This window comes from Malania oleifera, chromosome 8 (assembly GCF_029873635.1).
Source record: "Malania oleifera isolate guangnan ecotype guangnan chromosome 8, ASM2987363v1, whole genome shotgun sequence".
Lineage (NCBI taxonomy): Eukaryota > Viridiplantae > Streptophyta > Magnoliopsida > Santalales > Ximeniaceae > Malania > Malania oleifera.
In genome coordinates this window covers 64298707-64320318 of record NC_080424.1, presented here as the reverse complement: position 1 = coordinate 64320318, position 21612 = coordinate 64298707, and the positions used below count along the sequence as shown (strand labels likewise).

General features: G+C 35.6%; 1 protein-coding gene across 6 annotated transcripts in view; it reads left to right on the top strand.

Moving 5' to 3' along the window:
* Positions 1-21612, top strand: part of LOC131162512 (alpha-glucan water dikinase 2) — a 157882-nt gene that overhangs the window by 59693 nt on the left and 76577 nt on the right. For all 6 annotated transcript variants that reach the window (XR_009138846.1, XR_009138845.1, XM_058119093.1 and 3 more), the window contains 11 exons: positions 9118-9180; positions 9262-9324; positions 9437-9496; positions 9576-9728; positions 9893-9976; positions 11537-11713; positions 11846-11952; positions 12131-12344; positions 12509-12612; positions 12697-12826; positions 13947-14072. Coding sequence is in view for 4 of the 6 variants with exons in the window: in XM_058119093.1 (XP_057975076.1) it covers positions 9118-9180; positions 9262-9324; positions 9437-9496; positions 9576-9728; positions 9893-9976; positions 11537-11713; positions 11846-11952; positions 12131-12344; positions 12509-12612; positions 12697-12826; positions 13947-14072 (1281 nt within the window). In the remaining 2 variants the exon portion in view is untranslated. The remainder of the gene's footprint in view (positions 1-9117; positions 9181-9261; positions 9325-9436; positions 9497-9575; positions 9729-9892; positions 9977-11536; positions 11714-11845; positions 11953-12130; positions 12345-12508; positions 12613-12696; positions 12827-13946; positions 14073-21612) is intronic.

Genomic DNA, 21612 nt, shown 5'->3' with positions numbered 1-21612 from the left:
TGGTAAACAAATCAACAAGACGTGCATTGGACTTCAAAATAAGTGTTAGTAATGAGCTTTGGCACAAATTTTGTCGGAACAAAATGACAGTCAACTTCAATGTGTTTCGCTTACTCATGGAAGACTGGGTTGGAGGCAATATGAAGAGCAGTTTGATTATCAAACATCAACACCACAGACTAAGAATGTGGAAAACCAAATTCTTCGAACATGTTCTTCAACCAAAAAAGTTCATACGTAGTGTGTGCCATAGCATTATTATTTGATTCAACACTTGACCTGGCCACTACAGTTTGTTTCTTACTCTTCCAAGAAACCAAATTACCTCCAACCAAGATATAGTACCCCAGTTGTGGATTTTCAGTTGGAAGGCGAACCAGTCTAATATGCATCTATATATCTATGAATATTAGTGTACCCTAATCTGGATATAAGATATCTCTCCCAAGTGCACCTTTGAGATATCTCAAGATTCGAATTACTGCATCCCAATGACTTGTCCTTGAAGATTCCAGGAATTGACACACAACACTTGTTGTGAAAGATATGTCCAGCCGAGTGACTGTGAGATAATTCAACTTTCCAACAAGTCTACGGTGTCGTCTAGGATTAGGCAACAAATCACTTATATCTAACACTAACTTGTTGTTAGGATCCATGGGTGTTTCAACCAATTTGGACCCTAACAACCTAGTCTCATCCAACAAATCAAGAACGTACTTCCTCTATGACAAAACAATTCCCATACAAGATTTGAATACTTCTATTACCCAAAAAGTATTTCAATGGTCCCAAATATTTGGTTTGAAACTTAGTTTGTAGAAAATGTTTAAGGCTTTGAATACCTTTAGCATCATCATTTGTAATTACAATATCATCCACATACACAATAAGAAGGATAGAAATATGACAATAAAACAAAATGATCCACGACACATTGTCGAAACCCAAACTCAAGTACTATAGCACTAAGTCGGCCAAACCATACTCTGAGAGACTGTTTTAAACCATATAGTTCCTTCTTAAGCCGACACACTGAGCTCGACTCCCCTTAAGCAACAAACCCAGGTGGTTGCTCCATATAGACCTCCTCCTCAAGATCACCATGCAAGAAGACATTCTTCACATCTAACTAATGTAGAGGCTAGTGACAAGTCGTGGCCAAGGAGATGAATAGACGTATTGATGTGAGTTTTGTAGCTGGGGAAAAAGTGTCATAATAATCCAAATCATACGCCTGGGTATACCCCTTAGCAACAAGACATACCCTTAGACAAGCCACAAAACCATCAGGATTGACGTTCACAATGTATACCCAACAACAACCAACCATAGATTTGTTAGGAGGAAGAGATACTAATTCCCAAGTATCATTGTTCTGTAATGCATTCATCTCTTCAACCATGAAATTCTTCCACACAAAGTAGGCTAAGGCTTCTAAAATAGTTTTAGGAAGGGTGGTAGATGTTAGATTAGTAAAAAAACAATGATAGGAGGGTGATAACTGATAAGAAGTCATAGCAAACAAAGTTGGAGATGGGATGTTGTGTACATGTGTTTTTCACCTTTCTAGACAGCAATGGAAGTATCAACATCATGGGGAATATGATCATCAAACGAGGAAACCAAAGGCGTGGTAGTAGAAGGTAGAAGGAACTCTCTTCCTTGGAGTCGATGCTGTGAATACACCTGCAAATTAGGATGATTGAGATGATGAGAAGGACTTAGACTACATTGAGACATAGTTGGTTCATTTGGTAAGGACAGCAAACTAGAATCTAGAAGATTAGGCAGAGGAAGAGACTCATTGAGCTCAGAAGCACACAAGGACTGAGTGTAGTGTGTTGTAGACTCAAAGAAGGTAAGATTTGTAGAATAAAGAAGCGATGCAAAGTAGGACTATAACAATGATATCCCCTTTGAGTATGAGTAGCCCAAAAGGGCACATTTTATAGCACAAGGATCCAATTTATCCACCTCGGGAGTTAGTTGATAAATGAAGTACGCACACTCGAATATAAGGAGGTAAAGAGAATAAAGGTGAATTAGTAAAGAGGACAGGGTAGGGAATCATACCACTAAGAACAAAGGGCAACATCCTATTAATAAGATAGCAAACAGTAAGTCACTCCAAAACACTTTAGGTACATGAATTTGATAAAGTAAGGTGCGAGTGATTTCAAGGATATATCTATTTTTCCTCTCTACAACCCCATTTTGTTGAGGAGTGTTGGCACAGGATGATTGATAAACAATACCATACATCATATAAGTAGTTAATTGAGTACTAAAATATTCTTTAGCATTATCACTCAGAAGCATTCGAATTGGAAAACCAAATTGAGTCTATATTTCATAACAAAAGGCACAAAATATATGAAAAAACTCAAAATGATCCTTTATTAATTATAGCCCAATCATCCTTGAATAATTATCCACAAAGGTTACAAAGTAGTAGAAACGCGACTTGGACACAACTCTACTATGATCTCTAACATCATAATGAACCAACATGAAAGGTCTTGCAGCTCATTTATTTACTTGGGTAGCCAAAAAAGGGCCACAATGATGCTTTCCCAAGTGACAAGACTCACATTCAAGACTAGACACAAAATTCAGACATTTCAACTTTTCCAACTAAGGATAACCAAGGTGACAATGAATTTGGAGAGTTGTGGCAGTAGCAGTGCAGGCGGTAGAAGGAGATAGCGGCTCAAAGTGATAAAGTGCACCAACTTCATGCCCTTTGCCAATCATCTTCCTCATCATCAAATCTTGAATGACCACAGAATCAGGGAAGAATGTTAGTGAACAATTCATGGATTTGATAATCTTGCTAACCGACATAAGATTGAGAGGGAACTTGGGAATATACAAAGCTGAAGGAAGAGAAATAGAAGAAGTGGGATTTACAGTTTCAATTCCATTAGTGGAAATGGTGGATCCATTAGTAAAAATAACATAAGGTAAGTTTCCAAGAGACTAGAGAGGAGAGAAGAAATTAGGTATACCTATGATTTCATCAGTCGCAGTGGAGTCCATAACCCAAGGACTAGGATGAGAAGTATTGGATGACAAGCATGCTATGGGATTACTTGTTTGGGCAAGAGATGCAATGGGAAGAGAAGCTTGTTGTGACACTTGATACTATCGGAACTTGGAATTACTCTTCCTCTGACATAGATATAGTACGTTGCCCCCTACTTGGTCCTAAAGGTGTCAGTTGGTAGTGGCTGCACTGGCTACTCCCAAAGATGTGGAGTCGGTGGTCGCTACATTGGCAACATGTGAAGGTTTACTATGAAGATGGCAACACTTCTTAATAGTATGATTACCTCGTCCACAATGAGCGCATGCAAGGAGTGCCTCTACCTCGTACTACTGCTATGAATGCTTGAACCACGTCAATAACTTCTGCAGTTGTTTGTTTGAAAACTAGAATCACCATGCATGGCAAAGGCTATCCTCTCAAAGACAGATGCAAAAGCAGGAGAATGTGTGTTGATGGAAGCATGAAGGACGCAAGAATAAACATCGATATGATGGCAACTCTGCACTGCTAAGTATCTGGGACCGAACTGCCTCAAACTAGAGTTTCAAACCCACTAGAAACTGAAGAACTGTCATCTGCTCCCTCTGCTACATCTCACAAACATCAGTGGTTATAGGTTGCACGATGTTAAGCTTCTCATGAATACCTTTCATTTCTCCAAAATAGTCTGTAATGCTCCCATCTCCTTGTAGTTAAAAGAACTCCTCAGATAATTTATATGCAGTGTAATATTAATAGGGTACAGTAGGTTGGCATAATCCCAAATCTCCTTGCATGTATGTAGATGCATGCACATCCATGCAATCTAGGGCTCCGTCAAATTCGACAAGAAGGAAACAGTCGAGGCATCTTCCTCCACACTTCTTTTCTCTTCTCATCAGAAGGACCAAAGTGGAGCAAGTGATCAGATTTTCGTAATCCTATTAATAAAACCCCAACAGCCTTGGACCACTGAACATAATTTTTTCTATCCAACTTTTCAGTTGTTATCTGTGCCAGCGATGAAGGAAACCTGTTTTTGGGATTCTTAGACTCCATCCCAACACTCACCAACCAGCAGCCACACTACTGTCAAACAAGAAGAACAATCAAAACTAACCAGGAGAGCCACAAATGAGGTGAACTACTGAAGCACCCACGGATGAGGTGAACCATCTGCGAGCTGATAACACTGCCACTGCTCCAGGAGACTCACAAATAGCCTTTACAAACACCAAACAACAACTGACAGATTTCCATGAGTGCATGATCGAAAAAGGTTGGATCCTTGAGCGAAAAACATGTCCAATAGCTTGATAATATGGTCTGGGGAAGGGATCAGAACATTTTGGGGGGTAAAAATCAGAAAAAAGGTGGTCTGAAACACTGTCACGCACCAACGTGTGGGGTTGGGACTGCTGGCAGTCAGCCAGCACATGGGGGTGCATGGGGAGGTTTCTGGTGACGGGATTTGTAGGGTTATGGTTCACTGGGTTCTGTTTTTGACTATATGGTTAGTTTTGTGAAATAATGAAGGGTTGTGGTGGTTCTGAGAAGGGGCAGTGATGGGAGGGTGTTTTCCAGCGGCTGTGGCTGAGCTTGGGTTGGTGATAGGATTTAAATTGGAATGTTGGATAGTGTCCTGATACCATGTTGAGAGTTTTTGCTAAATGAATGACCTAACTCAAAGATAGGTCTCTCCCTCTATTTATAATACATATCAAATACATTCTAATGATCATAATACTCTCACTAACTCTCACTATTTAACATAACACTAACACAATGATACTAAAAGACTAAAAATCTAAAATAACCATTAACAATAAGAATTATACCTAAATAACTGTAACTTATAAATATTATAGCAGCTAACAGATAAAGTGTGGGATGATTTCTCTGTACAAATTAAAGCAGTCTTCTGGAGCATGGTCTGGTAGATTCAGTGAGGATTGATTTTGGTCTTCTGAAATGTGTAGTAAATCATTCTGTATTCTACTATTATGCTGCTGCTGCGGCAAGTCAAATTTGTCTAATGTTGATGATATTGTAATCACAGGTGATGATAGTCGGGGTATACAACATTTAAAGCAGTTTTTGCAAACAAGGTTCCATAATAAAGAATTAGACCATTAAATTGTTTCTTGGGAATTGAGGTATCTAGATCTTGTTTGGGGACCATCTTGTCACAGAGGGAATGTCTTAAACATGTTGGATAAGACATGGGTTGTTGGGATCCAAAAATGTTAATACACCTTTGGATCCTAACAATAAATTACTGCTAGATGGGGGTGAATTGTTGCCTGTTCCTGGATAATACCAGAGATCATCTTACAGTCACTCAATCAGATATCTATTTTGCAACAATTGTTGTGAGTCAATTCCTTGATAGTCTTTGAAACTTGGGATGTTGTTATTCATATCTTGAGATATCTAAAGGTGAGTTCAAAAGAGGTCTCTTGTATCAGGATCGGTGTCACACTTGTACAAGGATACACAGATGCAGATTGGGCTGGATCACCCCTCGACATAATATCCACAGAAGGATACTTTGTGTTTTTTGTAGCTGCCTTTGAAAACCCCATCAGATCTGATAATCTGACTCATTTCAAGCTGGTCCAGTTAATGCCCTAGAACTGAAATTTCTGCAAGGCAGGCCGAGTCACCCAGATGACCCAACCCAAACCAGTCAGAACTGGTCTGAACTGGGGTTGAAGGCAGGTCAGTTGGCACTTTGCTTTGGAAAAGAAATATTACGTTGAAGGTGTTGACACATGGATTTTAACCAGGACCTAAGGGGAGATAAAGCAGCAGCTTACCACTGGAACAAGCTATAGAAAACACCCATTAAAGGAAATAAGATAATATTAACAAACAAACAATAAATGTAGGCAAAAAAACAAGAACCCTGGACCTCTTGTCAACATGGTTCTGATACCATGTTAGAATACCACTTCACCTAAAATCTTAAGTTGTTAGGTTGTGGGTCAACAATGTATACAAGCCTTAACATGCACAAATACTAAGACAACATGCACACTAGTTTCAAATATATTTAGACTAAAATACATTTTAAAGAATAAAAATAAAAAAATTAGTTTAAATTTTATTTAGATGGCCTTTGATAAATGTTTTTGTCATTAATTAGAAGGAGAGGGTTGCACTTTGGAAATGCAGAATTTTTGTAATGTTGTGGGGATTCTGGTTGGAGCATAATGCATGATTTTTTTCAGGGAGAAAATTGAATTGGCAGCTGGTTTGGGAGAAGGTTCGCTACCTGGCTTCTTTGTAGTTTGTCGGTTTTGGTTGCTTTAAGGGAGTTAGTTTTTTGGAGGTTTAGCAAGAATGGAGAAATCTTCTGCTCTGATTATTAAATTTTTCCCATTTTTTTTTTAATAGTTTATTTTTTTCTGAATTTTTCCAGAATTTTGACAGAAGTTTTCTTTTTGTCCTTCATGTAAATCCCCCTCTTATCAATGAAATCTCTTCTTTTGCTAATTGCTATAAAAAAAAATGTGATTTTAATCAACATTTTTATAATATTTATATGGAAAAGGTGTAATATTATTTTTGGAAATAATATTATTACATATAATATTATACATACATACAAAGGATATATATTGTGCAATGCTAATATCACTGGTTCAATCATCAATTCAACACACCAGCCCAACCCAGCTGATTGATCCAGTGGCTTCACCACCAGTCAAGGTTTTACAACCATCGGTGGCTGTTAGATTATGACTTTACATAAAAGCCTAGGCTGTTAAATTATGCCAACAATGTATATCAAGTTTCAACACTCCCACATGTGCAGCCCAATTGCATGTGGAGAGATAAACAAATGGTAAATAACAGCTGTTCTAGGGAATAAAATAATCTTCAGTCACCACAAAATAAACCCAGGCAACCAGACTAGAACCCAGGACCTCCTGGCAACCATTGCTTGATACCATCTTAGAATACCACTTCACCTAAAACCTTAATATGTTAGTGTTAAAGCTTGATATACATTGTTGGATTATGACCAAACGGCTTAAGCTTTGAGGTAAGTGTTTTCTTAACATGGTCTCAGAGCTATAATTGCCAGGAGGTTGTGCGGTGGTTAAAAATTGTCTAATGCTCTGTAACGGGTGTTATTCACATTGTTTATCTCTGTGTGCAATTAGGATGCACATGCAGGGGAGTTTTAAAGCTTGTTATACATTGTTGGCCCATAACCTAACGGCTTAAGCTTTTAGGTATAGTGGTTATTTATGGGCCATGGGGCCTTGGAAGAGTAAGAAGCAAACTGTAGTTGCACCATCAAGTGCAAAGCTTGGGTTTCTACATTGTTTGGTTAAAGAATATGTTGGAAGAGCTTGGGTTTCTACATCCACAGCTATGGAATTGATATGTGATAGCCAAGCTGAAGTTCATACTGCTTCAAATTCTTTCAAGAGGGAATAAAAGACACTGAGTTTTTGTTTGGGAAAAACTTGTGTAAAAGCTCATTACAACCAATCATGTGAAGTTCGAATATTAACTGGCTGATTTGTTTACCAAGTCCTTAGGGGTGCCCACGTTAAATTCATCAACCGATCTATGTTTAACAAAGGTACTTTGTGATTATTGAATGTACCTCCCAAAGCCTCTTAGATAACATTTTAGCCAAGATTTTATAGGGTCCAGTAACTAACCAAACTAATAGGCTTGAAATCCATCAATTTGCAGGAACAGTATTTCCTAGGAATAAGAACAATAAAACTAGAGTTCACAGTCCTACTAACCACCTTAATAAAATCTCGTAATGGCATCCTTAATCACCTTCCAAGTCCCAATTATCATGAAAAAATAAAAAAGTAAGCCACCATTAGGACCTAGAGCCTTATCTCCCTCCACCTCAAAAGAAACCACCTTGACCTTCTCAACTTAAAAAGGTCTCTCTAAACAATTAGCTTCCCCTTCTCTGTTGGAAATCAATCCCCTCACACATTGGCATATCTTTGATTTCTTCCAAATACAAATGTTTGAAAAGCCTGTAATCTCCTCATCAATCTGCTTACCATCCCTCACCATAAAAGTCTAACCAGTAATATCCGCACCAATCTGCTTATTATCCCTTACCAATCTTAACTTCTGCCTGCAACTAATATCCTTCCTCATGAGAACCTCCTCCAAATGATTAACTAGCTTTAACTTTCAGTACTTGTAGCATAGCGCTTACTAAATTTGAGTGCTTCTGCTTCAGCATTAATCAATAAGTGGCATCAGACGAAGCCTTATACTTAAAATTCACAAACTAGCTCAGAACAGTTGGATTTTGTTGCTAAGACAAGGTTGGAACATGAAAATAATTAAGCATAGGAGGGGGAGGGATAAACCTAAAAATTACTTTGATTAAGGTAGTAACTAGTAAGAAAGGATTTGATGGCTCTCAAAGATGTTAACTTTGATTGACCAAGAGGGCTGACAAGAGTTCATATAGCCATTGGATGATCCTTCATAGTGGGACTTAAAGCTTTGTGCTAATGTTCGTGTGGAAGTCTGCCTTGAATTAATTAGTTGGCTCCTTTTTTGAGGATTATTTTCCATGATATTACCAAGTGAGACGTCCCAATTTTAGTTGAAATTTATAAAGCCTTGTCCATCTTTGTGCGACGGTTTTGGTCTTATTTGTTTGATATTCTATTAGATTCTATTGACATAAATTTTCACTTCCACAAATTTATATAGAAGCATATAAATGCCTCACTTATTTGATGAATTTGGTCATCTAGCAGTTGTATGGACATTTTCTTCAATTTCTTTGGTGATTTGTTTTTTTGGGATTTTTTTGGGGGGGGAGGGGAAGGGTTTCTGGTTAAAAATGGTTGCAAATATCTTTCGAGTCGGCAGGCTCTTAATTACATAAAAAACCACTAATGATTTTGGATTAGCCAATCATGGCTACCAACCTCAATTTTCAAAACATTTTAATTTTTTTTTTCAATTCAATCATTTTAAAGTTCTTAAAAGAATGTTAGTTTCATGCCTTTTAGTTATTTGTTTTTTGTTTGTGTTTCTGTTTTGTTTTATCTTTTTTCTTGGGCACCATTTGACAGGCTGTTCACTCAGGAATTGACCTTGGATTTTCTATTGAAACATGCTTGGAATTATCTTCCAAGGTAAGTTCTGTGAATTGTTTATGAGTAGTTCCCCATGCCATGCAATTATGAATTACTAATTACTATCATTTTATTCCTAAGGGTCACAATTTTATGAGCGCAACAAGTGGTGCTTTTGATGGTGGTTTATCGCTAAAGTTGCAGGTAACTGTCTCTTTGTTGAATTTGGAGTAGACATTTTCGCAGATGTGTATATATCCTTTATTTTATTTTTATATGGGCATAGGGTAATTTCATTTTTATCATTAAATGGCAGGACTACTTATGCTTTGTCAGAGTGCATCTTGGCGATAAGAAGATTGGGCCATTGATGGAGGTTTGAGCGAGTTAGTTACTTTATTAGTTTATTTCATCTCAGTTATAAAGAATATAATTGACATTTCAATTCTTTTCAGAAGTTACTGGACTCCCGGATTGAGCTTCGGCCTCTTCTGCTAGCCTCCCATGGAAGATTGAAAGATTTGCTTTTCCTTGATCTTGCTTTGGATTCAACTGTTAGAACAACTATGGAAAGGGGATTAAAAGATTTGAACTTTGAACATTTGCCAGTAATAGTGGCCACTTCCACCCCCCCCCCCCCCCCACCAAAGTCCCCTAAAAAATGTTTTAACATGTTTTTTTTTGGTGTTAAAACAGAATTATATCAATTATGACTTCTGATGAAACAAAAAGGTAATGCTTCTGTTTATTGAAATCTTGAAATTTTGAACAGGAAGTGCTGTATTTTATTTCACTGGTCCTTGAAAACTTATGCTTATCATCAGTCAACAATGAAGGTCTCATTTGCTGTCTTAAGGTGCTTCTTTCTTTCAGCTCTTATTTTTGTGAATTCAGTCAAAGCCAATTAGCTCAGTTGTTCTTGTTAGCTGCACATGACATATTTGTTCAGCATCTAATGACGCAATCTTTGTTTTTCTGTATGCATTTTTTTCCTTGTCAGCTGATGGCAGATGCCCTATACTTGTTCAGTCTCTTGTGATGCAAATTTAGGAGCACTGATTTTCATTAGTTTTTTTTTTTTGGTGCATTCTTTTCACTGCCAGATGAAGACTTTTGTATCATAACCATCACATTTCACCCTCAACGTGCTGCGATTTTCTTCTCTGCCAGCTTACATTTGTTAAGGGCAGCTTTCAGGAAAGGAGAATATCATGTGCAATATATTATTCTGTCACTGATGTTTGATTTATCCTTACTTACATCTACATTCTCTCTAGGATTGTACTAACCACAACATAAATTTTTAATTGGACACATTTTTGTGTTTTTTTAGAACCTATCTCAAAATTCTCAGAGTTTGTAGTGAATAATTATGCTAACAATTAAGTTTCATAACCAAAAGGCCCAAAACTGGTATGTGTTGCTACTCTTTTTGTTAACATACTAAATTCTTTTATTTTAATCTGCATATATTCAGAACATTCTTGAAAAGAACAAATATTATGATATCAAATGGTTTGGTTACACTACTTTAGTGACAGTATTCTCTTTTTAGGGTCAAATTCCCCATAATCTTGACCCAATGTTTTTTTATCCTGTCTTATGCTTGTGACGCCTCTGCTTGAACTGTTTTTTATGCCTTTGTAGTGCAACAATTCTCAATTATGTTTAAATCTTACTGAATTTGTTCATTTATCCTCAACTAGCGTTACAAAGCCCCAGTTGGAAGAGGATTTCATTTTTATTTCATACAGTGAGGTCTCTCCTGAGAGGAAGATAGTAAAATAGTCAGGAGAGACTCTTCACCTGCTTAATGATCCATCAAAGAGTATCTTCTCACATATGCTATTAATAGCATAGCTAGCTGTCTAGTAATTTTATATATATATATATATATTTATATTTTTTTTTTCCTGATATTTTCTAGTAGTATTTTTTTTTTATTAAGTCCCATGAAGATTTTAACTATTTGGGAAGTATTATTTTAGTTATTGGGTTTCCTTATTTGAAGGGAAAGGGGCTATCTTTTTTTTTGGCTAAGGTGAAAGGGGTTACCATTTAACTATCAGTATTGATAGAGGAGCCACAGTTTAAGAGAAACTGCAATCCTAAAATTAGGTAAGCATAAAAAGGTAAAGAATGGAGTGAGAGTAATAATGAATATTTGATTGTGTGTGTGGTTTTTCTAGGCTCTTTTTGTTACCCAAAAAAAAAAAAAACTGTAATGTCTAATTCTTCTAGTGCACATAGCAATAGAAAGGAACATTATCTTCTATTGTACTATGTTACATGTACAATGTTGCTTTTCTTGACTTTTCTTATTTACCCAGAAAGCATATTTTAATTCTTCATTTAAATGAGCTGTTACACTAACTGAAATTTTTTCTCCTAATGTTGGCACATGCCGCTTCTATAGGATTGGTACCATGTGTGCGAATCATACAAACCCAAAGACATCCAGTGGGCATTACAAACAAAGGCTGTTCTTGATCGAATACAACTAGCACTCTCTGATAGATCTCAGTATTACCAGAGAATGATTCAGCCTAGTGTGCAATATCTTGGCACTTTGCTAGTTGTGGAGAAATGGGCTGTATGTTGATCTTGAACTTTGGTTACTACCCTATATAATGAAAATCAACAAATTTTTTAGGTTTCTGCTGCATGTTTTTAGGAAGCTAGTGCATTGAATAATTTGTTTCAATAATCATCTCTGTTTCATCAGATTGATATTTTTACAGAAGAGTTAGTGAGGGCAGGATCAGCTTCAACCCTGTCTCTGCTTCTTAACCGTTTGGACCCTATTCTTCGAAACCTTGCAAATCTTGGTTGGTAAGATTTCAAATGAGATTCTTTGCATTCAAAAATGAGTTTTATGTTTTTAAAAATCATCTTCATAGGAATCCTTTGCAATTTTGGAATCACATGATTTTAGATGTTTATGATTTTCTCTGCTTTTTTTGGGGGGGCTTAAAGTTGAACAGTCTGCTATAAAGTTCATGCCTGGCAGTTGGCAGGTTATCAGCCCAGCAGAAGCATGCGGCTTCATTTTTGTTGTTAATGAGTTAATTACCACTCAGAGCAACATTTATAAGAAACCAACAGTAATTGTTGCAAACAAAGTAACTGGAGAAGAAGAGATTCCAGAGGGGGTGGTTGCTGTGCTGACACCAGATATGCCAGACATTCTCTCTCATGTATCTATTAGAGCAAGAAACAATAAGGCATGATGTTTTTTTTTATCAGATTATCCTTTTGTGTTGCATTTTTTATCGTAACTCCAAACTTTAAATGCTTCCATTTGATATGAAGAGCTGGCTTAAATGCAATGCAACAACAACCAAACCTTTTTCTTAACTGGATCATGACAACTATTAGCCTGCTGCAGGTATGCTTTGCCACATGTTTTGATTTGAATGTTCTAAGGGATCTCAAGTCGAAGGAAGGTAGAGCAATATCAATACAACTGAAGTCCAAAAATTTGATAATCAGGTAATCCATTTGAGCAACTACCTGAGTTCTTCAAAATCTACTGTTTATCTGACTTCAAAATCTACTGTTTCTTGTTTATTGCAGTGATGTCAGTAGCTCCAGTTTACTTTTTAATTCTTTTGTTTCACCCTTTCTTCCTCGAGGAGTCACGTTTAGAAAGAAGATTTTCTTTGGTAAATATGCTATTTCACTCGAGGAGTTCACCAGTGAAATGGTATGCTAGTGATCATTTCTCTTACTCTGGTTTCAGTAATCTGTTCTATTTTATTTGTTTTTTCAATTGCATTTGCACATGCTGTAGCATAAAAATGGAATTAATCAATTTCATTTTTAATTAATTATATACTCAATTAATTGTTATCCATTTAGAGGTTTTCAACTTAGTTCTTTTAATTGACGAAGGATACATTGCAAAATATGTATTTTTGTTCTTTGCATCTATATGTTTTGCTTTCAATATTTTTTTAAGCCAGATTTATTATTTTTGTTGATCAGTGTCTAAAATCTTGAAAAAAATGAAGTAAATTGACAAATGTTCTAAGTTTTGATTGTTGCCACTTTAAAATTTCCACTTTCCAACACCCTCGAAATCAAAATGGTGGTCACTTTTTATCTTACAACATTTATGTAGAAATTTCCACAAATTATTTGAAATTTATTGAGTTTTGAAACTTCAACGACATTTTTCAAAATTTTGACCATGGAACAAAATTTCTTGAAGTTGATATCCAAGATTTTTTTATTTTTTTGAAAATCAAGATTATTGCCTAAAGGATATGAATAAAAGCTTTGTGAAATTTTAATCCAATTGAACTCATATTTCGGTTACAACATTTTATTCAATCTTTTATGTCTAAATTAGTTGTATTTGCTCAATAATGAATATAACTTATTTATGAATTCTATTTGTATTAATTGGATATGTTTAATATGTTTATTGTATTGTAATTATTGTTTCTTATACAACACATACCTGTCATTGATGTATATTATTTACAATATTTTAGTCCTAAATATTTACTTATTATGTCTATCAAAAATTTCTAAAGTTTCGGAAAAAAAAAAAAAATTTCATGCCAGCTTTACTACCAACCTCCAACATTTTTTTTTTTGAATTGGAACTTAAATTTTCATATTTTTTTGGTCGAAATCAACATTCTAATTCTTGATTGTTGCCATATTGTAATACTTCTTGTTTGAACCTTGCTTTTTGGTAGTTGAAAATGTTAGGTTTTAATCTGCTCATTGATCAATTAATTTGCCACTTATACTGGATAGAGCTGTGATATGGAACAAATATAATTATCTAATAATGACAAACTTCTATCATATAGGTTGGTGCAAAATCTTGCAATATTAAATTTTTAAGAGGGAAGGTGCCATCGTGGATTAAGGTTCCGATGTCAATTGCCCTACCATTTGGAGTCTTTGAGACAGTTCTGGCTGAGAGCATCAATAAGGTACTGTTCATTTATTTGACTAGGCAATAGCTGGTGATTGCTGCTCCTTAGTCTATTTAGTCTATTTACTTGGTGGTGCCTGCAGCTCCTTATTTCATATGCCAGTTCAATTAATTTACTTATGATGAAGTTTCATCTGCCAGTTCAATTAATTCACTTATGCTGAAGTTATTTTGTGTGTTCTTGATGCATCTCTCTTATTTTGAGCCCTTCAAATATGTATATATATCACCATTGGACAGATTCTGTAGATTTGATAGTATTGTTTCCCCCTTTTTTTTTAATCTTCTTGAAACCCAAAAGTTTCTTTTTCTTTCATTTTCCTTTATTCTGTTCTCTCCTTTTGGTCTTAATTTTCTCACCAACCAAACAAATCCCATCTTTGAACTTCCTTTTCTTGCTTTCTTTTCCTTTCTTTTCTCTCAAAGACCCAAACATATCCAAGGATTATTGTTTCCCCAGCCATAAAATCATGAAGAAACAATAAAGATTGTATGGGTTGAGGGATCTTGTTTCTTCAATATTCTTAAAATTTGAATCTTGAATTTAGATTTGAAGAATTCTTACAATCTCTCGTTGCTTAAATATTCCTTGACTGATTTTTAGTCAGCAGCATCAAATTGGCTGCATCAAAGGGTACTTAGGTTAATATTTTTCAAGTGGTTATTACTACCATTTTAGTTTCAGTCACCAGTGAGATATTCTCTTCTCTTGTTATTTCTTTTCTTATTACCATTGTTAACAATTCTTCCAATAGTTGCTTAGTAGTGGAGATTTTGTGTTTATGATTTGCTGGCTTAGCATATATATTTTTGTGTTTTAGTATTTTTCATTTGCAAGTTTTGGAATATACAAAATTTTTCAAAAAGTACTATTACACAGTTTTTTTTTTTTTTAATAATTGTAGTCTAGCTTGATTCATTCTCAAAATTGTATTCTTTAATTTTTTAAAACTTTTTCAATGCATTTGTAATAAATATTGTGTGTGGTTTCTACTAGTTGTAGGTGTGATTTAGAAAACTTGTCTATGTGAAGAAAAAAAAAAAAAAAAAAAGGCACCACCAATGTGTACTTTGCCAATGTAACACAAATTCTTTGTATACATAGCCAGTCCGAAGCCAGGATAAAGGAGCAAGGTTGTGTTAGGTAGCTGACAGCCAACATAAAACTTTGTCAAATCCTATTTCATGACTTCTTACCAAATTCATAGGTCAAGGGAATAAACTGGGTCAATATAAAAGGGAGAGGATTTAGCACAAGAAACTAAGATTAGATTAACCACTTGAAATAGAGGAACTCTTACGGTTAAAAAGTATGGAAATAATGGAAATAATGTTTAGGAGGAAAATTAACTTAATCTACCTTCAACAAACGAAATGGGTAGGAGATAAAGCTAGAGAAATTGAAAAATCGGGATTTAAACTTTGGTACACTGATGTAGAGAAACATAAAAATGGAGTGGGAATTATTGTAGACAAAGACCAAAAAGATAACATAGTAGATGTTAAAAGACTAGGGGATATGATCATTAAACTCAGGATAGCTTTACGCTTGGAGATAGTGAATGTCATTAGTGCGTATGCTTCCCAAACAGGATTAGTAGAAAATCTTAGAAGACAGTTTTGGGAAGATATGGACAGCATTTTACAAGGGATACCTGTCTTAAAAGACATTCATAGAAACTGATTTGAATGGTCACATTGGAAGGGATAATATAGGATATGAGAGGATACATGGAGGCTATGGATATGGAGATAAAAATGAGGCCAGTGATACAATCTTAGATTTTGTCATGTCTTACGATTTGGTCATATTGAATACTTGCTTTATAAAAAGTGAAAAACACTTAATAACCTTCAAGAGTGGGTATAGTAAAAGTCAAATAGATTTCTTCTTGAGTAAGAACGAGATCGTATATCTCGTAAGGGTTGTAAAGTTATTCCAGGTGAAAGTTTGGCTACATAACATAGAGTCTTAGTATAAGATATACATATTAAAAAATGGATGGGAAGGAGTAGCATAAATCAACGCAAGAGAACTAGATGGTGGAACTTGAAGGGAGATAACATGGTAAAATTTATTTAATGAACAAAGAATGTGATTGGATGGTAGGCGATAAGATTGATGCCAATATTGTTTGGAATATAATGACAAATTATATCATAAGGATAGCAAAAGAGGTTTTAGGTGAGTCCAAAGGAAGATACTTGGGTAGTAAAAAAAGTTGGTGGTGAGAACAAGAAGTCCAAAAACCATTAAGGCAAAAAGAAATTGGTATAAAATATGGAAAAATTGTAGAAATATAGAAAATCTTGAAAAATTTAAAGCAAGCAAAAATGCAGAAAAGACTATTAGTGAAGCTAAACATAGAGCTTATGATACATTATATACTAAACTAGATACAAAAGAAGGAGAAAAAATATTTATAAACTTGCTAGAGCTAGAGAAAGAAAATGCAAAGGTTTAGGTGATGTAAAATATATAAAGGACGAGAATGATAATGTCTTAATTTCAGAAGAATACATAAAAGAGAGGTGACGGAGATACTTCAATAAGTTATTTAATGAAAACTGAAATGAAAGATTGAACTTGGAAGTGACAAATGAGGAGAAGAGTAAAAGTAGAAGATTTATTCGCAAACTTAGAGTCCTTGAAGTTGAGATGACATTAAAAAAGATGAAATGTGGGAAATCTATAGGACTAGATAAAATACCAATTGAAGTTTGGAAATGTTTAGGAGATAAATGAATTTTTTGGTTAACTAATCTATTCAATACTATTATAAAAACTAAGAAAATGCCAAAAGAATGGAGGAAAAGTACATTAGTGCCTTTCTACAAAAACAAAGGCAATATGCAAAACTGTAATAACTATCGTGGAATTAATATCAAAAGTCATACGATGAAATTATGGGAAAGGATAATTGAACATAGAATAAGACTAGAAACGAAGAAATCAGAAAATCAATTTGATTTTATGCCTAGGAGATTAAAAACAAAAGCTATTTATATTTTAAGAAGTTTAATGGAAATGTTTAGGGAAAAGAAGAGGTATTTGCATATGGTTTTTATTGATTCAGAGAAAGCTTATGATAGAGTACCTAGGGAAGTTATTTGGTAGGTCTTAGAAAAGAAGGGAGTTTGTAGTAGATATATGGAGGTCATTAAGGATTTGTATGATGGATTGGTGACAAGCGTTAGGACTATAGGAGGTGAATCTAAAGATTTTCCAATCACAATAGGTGTATATCAAGGTTCTACTTTGAGTCCTTATCTTTTTACTTTAGTAATTGATGAACTAACTAAGAATATCCAAAATGAGATCCCTTGGTGCATGTTGTTTGCAGATGATATCGTGATGATTGATAATAGTAGGTGCAGAGTGGAATCTAAGTTAGAACCTTGGAGAGCCACATTAGATTGTGGTCTGCCCCTTCCTCGGACCCCACATACACTGGAGCTTTGTGCACCGGGCAGCCCCTTTTTTTTCTTAAGGAGTAGCAGTAGAGAGAAGATTAAACTTGATAATTAAGAGACTAATAGCACTGATAGATTTAGATATCTTGGATTCAAGCAGTTTCGGTAAAATGGAGGAGTGCATCAGGCGTGTTGTGTGATCATAGAATACTCTTAAAATTAAAAGGAATGTTTTATAAGATGACTATAAATCTAGCCATGCTTTATGATTCAGAATGTTGGGCAACTAAGAAACAACATAAACAAAAAATAAAAGTTGTTGAGATGTGAATGTTAAGACGGATGAGTGGTTTAACATTAAACGATGAAGTAAGAAATGAACATATACGTAATAATTTATGCATAGCACCAATTCAAAACAAGACAAGGGAGGGGCGGCTTAGATGGTTTGAGCATTTGAAACATAGGCGTAGTAGAGCACTTGTAAGGAGTAGTGAGTTAGTTATTGTGTTTGGCATAAAAACGGGTAGGGGTAGACCCAAAATAACTTGGCATGAGGTAGTGAGAAAGGATTTAATTACTCTTAATCTAATAGAGGAAAACACTCTTGATCGGGTGAATTGGCAGAAAAGGGTTCACATAGCCGACCCCGCCTAGTGGGACTTAAGGCTTGGTGTTGTTGTTGTTGTACCATTGCCGCAGATAACAACCAAGAAGTTCAATGGAAATAATTAAATGCAGTGGCTTAAGGCTGTCAAGATCTACTTAGTAGGCTTAGGTAAATCTGAAATACTTGTTTCAACCTGGGCCCAGTCACAACAAAAGAAAAGAAGTACGAATTTAGGAAGATACATTGATTGTCTCCTTATTTGAAACTTGATGGAATCTCATATTGCTTGGATGTGCATGCATCTGGATGTATGCAAGAGATTTGGAATTACTTAAAGCTTTTATATTTTAGTAACATTACACATAATGCATACGATGTATCACTTGAGTACTTTCGGTTACAATAGTGAGATAGGGTACTTTGTAGGGATGAAGCACATCCTTAAGGAACTTAAAATTGCACAACCCATAACTACGGACATCTGTGAGATGCAAAAGGAAAGGGAGCAGATAGTCCTTTGGGTCTTGGTGGTATTTGAAACTTGAGTTTGAGGCAGTCCGATCCTTGATCCTTGGTAATGCAGAGTTGACATCCTTGCCGCTGTTTCTTCTCGCATCCTTCGTGCTTCCCCCCGCACACATTCCTCAACCCCTCCTTCTAGTGCTTCATCTTCTAGCACTGAGAAGACTGCTTTTGTTACACAGTTTGATTTTGGTTTCCACCAAGAAATCGCGGATGTTCTTGGGGTGATTTGAGTAATCATGGTGGAAAGGAAGGATGTGGTAGAGGCTCCATCTCGCAAGTGCAGTCATTGTGGACGAGGAGGTTATATAGCTGAGCAATGTTGGGATCTTCATAGTAAACCACCATGCATTGCCAATGCTTAAGTTGGGAGCAATGTACTAGACGTATTGAAACTTGAAACCTTATCCATCTTAAACATAGTCGCCTTTACATCACTTTACTGAAATAGTTATTCCATCCATCTAATCTGATCCCTAAAAATTGGACTCCACTTCAACCCCTCACTAATACGCTTGCAGAAATTTCCTTGGTAAACAAATTAGCAAAAAAAATTGAAATCCCATAAGCTATAAAAAAATAAATAAGAAAAATAGTAGTAATCTTATTTTAAGTCCTATTCACTAATTATAGTCCTCCTCTTGTCATTAATGAACCTATGGAAAACTTTTACATTTCAGTCACCCTCCCTAACCCATTTAAATTCCAACATGTGTTATTTCCCTAAAGATCACCTCCTCTAACTCAGTATACAATACACTCTCTTACCCTTATCACATGTCGAAAGGCCCCTTTCTTCTTTCCAATACAACAATTCGAACTCACTTAATATGTTGTTATTATTAACCCTAATATCCCCAAAAACTTTCATGTTCCACCTTTTTAACTCATCATGTGTTAATTTTTTAGTAAACCTCCAAATACTCCTAACCAAAGACTCAAAGGACTTATAACCAAGCCACATATATTCAAATATAAATGGGGTACGGACTCTGAAAAGATAGGGAAATAATCTGGCACTAGTCTAGCAAATACCCCTTGAGATAGGTTAGGAAACTCATCCTCCCACTTGCTAGAAAATAGGAACCTATCTAAATGACTAGCTACTGCTCCCCCCTCCCCACCATACCCACCCATATTAACGAGTAAAAAAAGCATACCCAAAGGAAGACCCCTCAACCCACAATCCCTAATCATCGTATCAAAATTTTGCACGCTCAAGTAATCCTACCTCCTCCTTTTTTCCCTAGGAAATCTCACCATAATAACATCTCCCCTTAGAACCCACCTAGCATAGCAAAAGCGATACACAACAAAACAGCACATCCTAGAAAGACCTAAGAAAATTACTATTTTTTACTATAGATTTTTTTTACCTCTAGGTCAAAAGATGCTTCATAAATGAACATTAAACTAGACTCATAAATGAACTTTGATAATAATAAAATAGGACTTGGGAAATGAATGAATAATGGCTAAAAAAGAATAGTAATTGATAAATACTATTGGCCTATTGCAACTAACAAGGTAAAAACCTGACTGAACTTTAGGTAATAGTAATTTATGCTTCACTGTTCAACATTGCATTAAATATGTAGATCAATTTCTATAGTTAACAGAATCTCTCGATGGCTAGATTAACAACAAGCACTTATGTGATTCAACTTGCCACAAGTTCCAAAAACTTATGTTTATTCTTCCTTTTATCTTTTCAATTATTATGTGTTCTTCGCTTTTGATGTAATTGAACTTCTTAACTAATCAAATGCAATAACTTGCACTAGCCTGATTTGTCACGTCCCTATCTCTTGAATGTGACCATTTGTCACTGCATCTAAAATCTGACGGAGGCACCATGCCTAGTGTCACAAACTGAATGCTTCACACCTTGCAAAGGGCCATGCAATACTAGTTATGGCACACTAGCCTAACTAGTTAGCCAAAAGCATACTACGATTTCACCACATGATCAAATTCACAACCATTGAATGCAAATGAGGTTGCAGCAGTAAGTGAGAATTAAAGCAAACAAGAGTCGTGCGATAACTGTAAAGCAACACAATTCATTATTCAAATCTCCATAGGCAAAGTGTTTAGAAATGAGGTAGTCAGGCTAACCATGCTTACAATAGCTAGTGAGTTTTACAATGATATATCAACACACCCTCCCTTAAAAAGTTATGTATGCTATTCTTACTTTGTCACTAAGAAACATAAAGTGATTGAGGAGTCATATTCACTATATCCATTACGGCATTACCCTACTCAATGAATAAAGTCTACATTAGTATTTACATGGTCATTACCCATCTAATGCAAACAAGACAAGTGGTCACAAGAAAGCATAATGCCCTAAACAAGCTTGGCTAATGATATTTTCCCCCATTTATATGGTTACTTCCTTGTAAAATTGAACACTAAGTACTCGTCAACTTTGTCCACGAATAGTTTCATATCTTTTGCTAACATCCAAATTTCATCTCCAAGGCCCTACCACTTCACTAAGAACTCCTGTTGCTTTTTCCTTGATGATGTGACTCTTTGTCTACAAGGATATCTTCAACATCTTGTATATCAAGTTGCAATGTTGGTGCTCTAGTTGACAAACTTCGGGTTGGATCTTTAGTATCAGCAATGAATGGCTTAAAGCGATGTGAAACCTAAGACACACCTTTATCCAAGCCAAAGCCTCAACCTTATAAGAGGCTTTCCCGACCGTAGCTAATATGGGGACTAGTCCCTTATATTTGCCAAGTATTCTCCTATTTTGACCTTGTAGTGACTTTATCTATTTTGGATGGAGCTTAACAAGCACCAAGCCACCCACATTGAAGTGCAGTGATCTTCTCCCTTGATCTACCCACTTCTTTATCCGCTTCAATGCTTTTTACAAGTAGGCTTAGGCAATCTCCACATTTTGTCTCCATTCTTTGGTGAAGAAATACATTCTTGTACTCTTTCCTTTGTACGACTCATCAACTGTGTGGGGTAA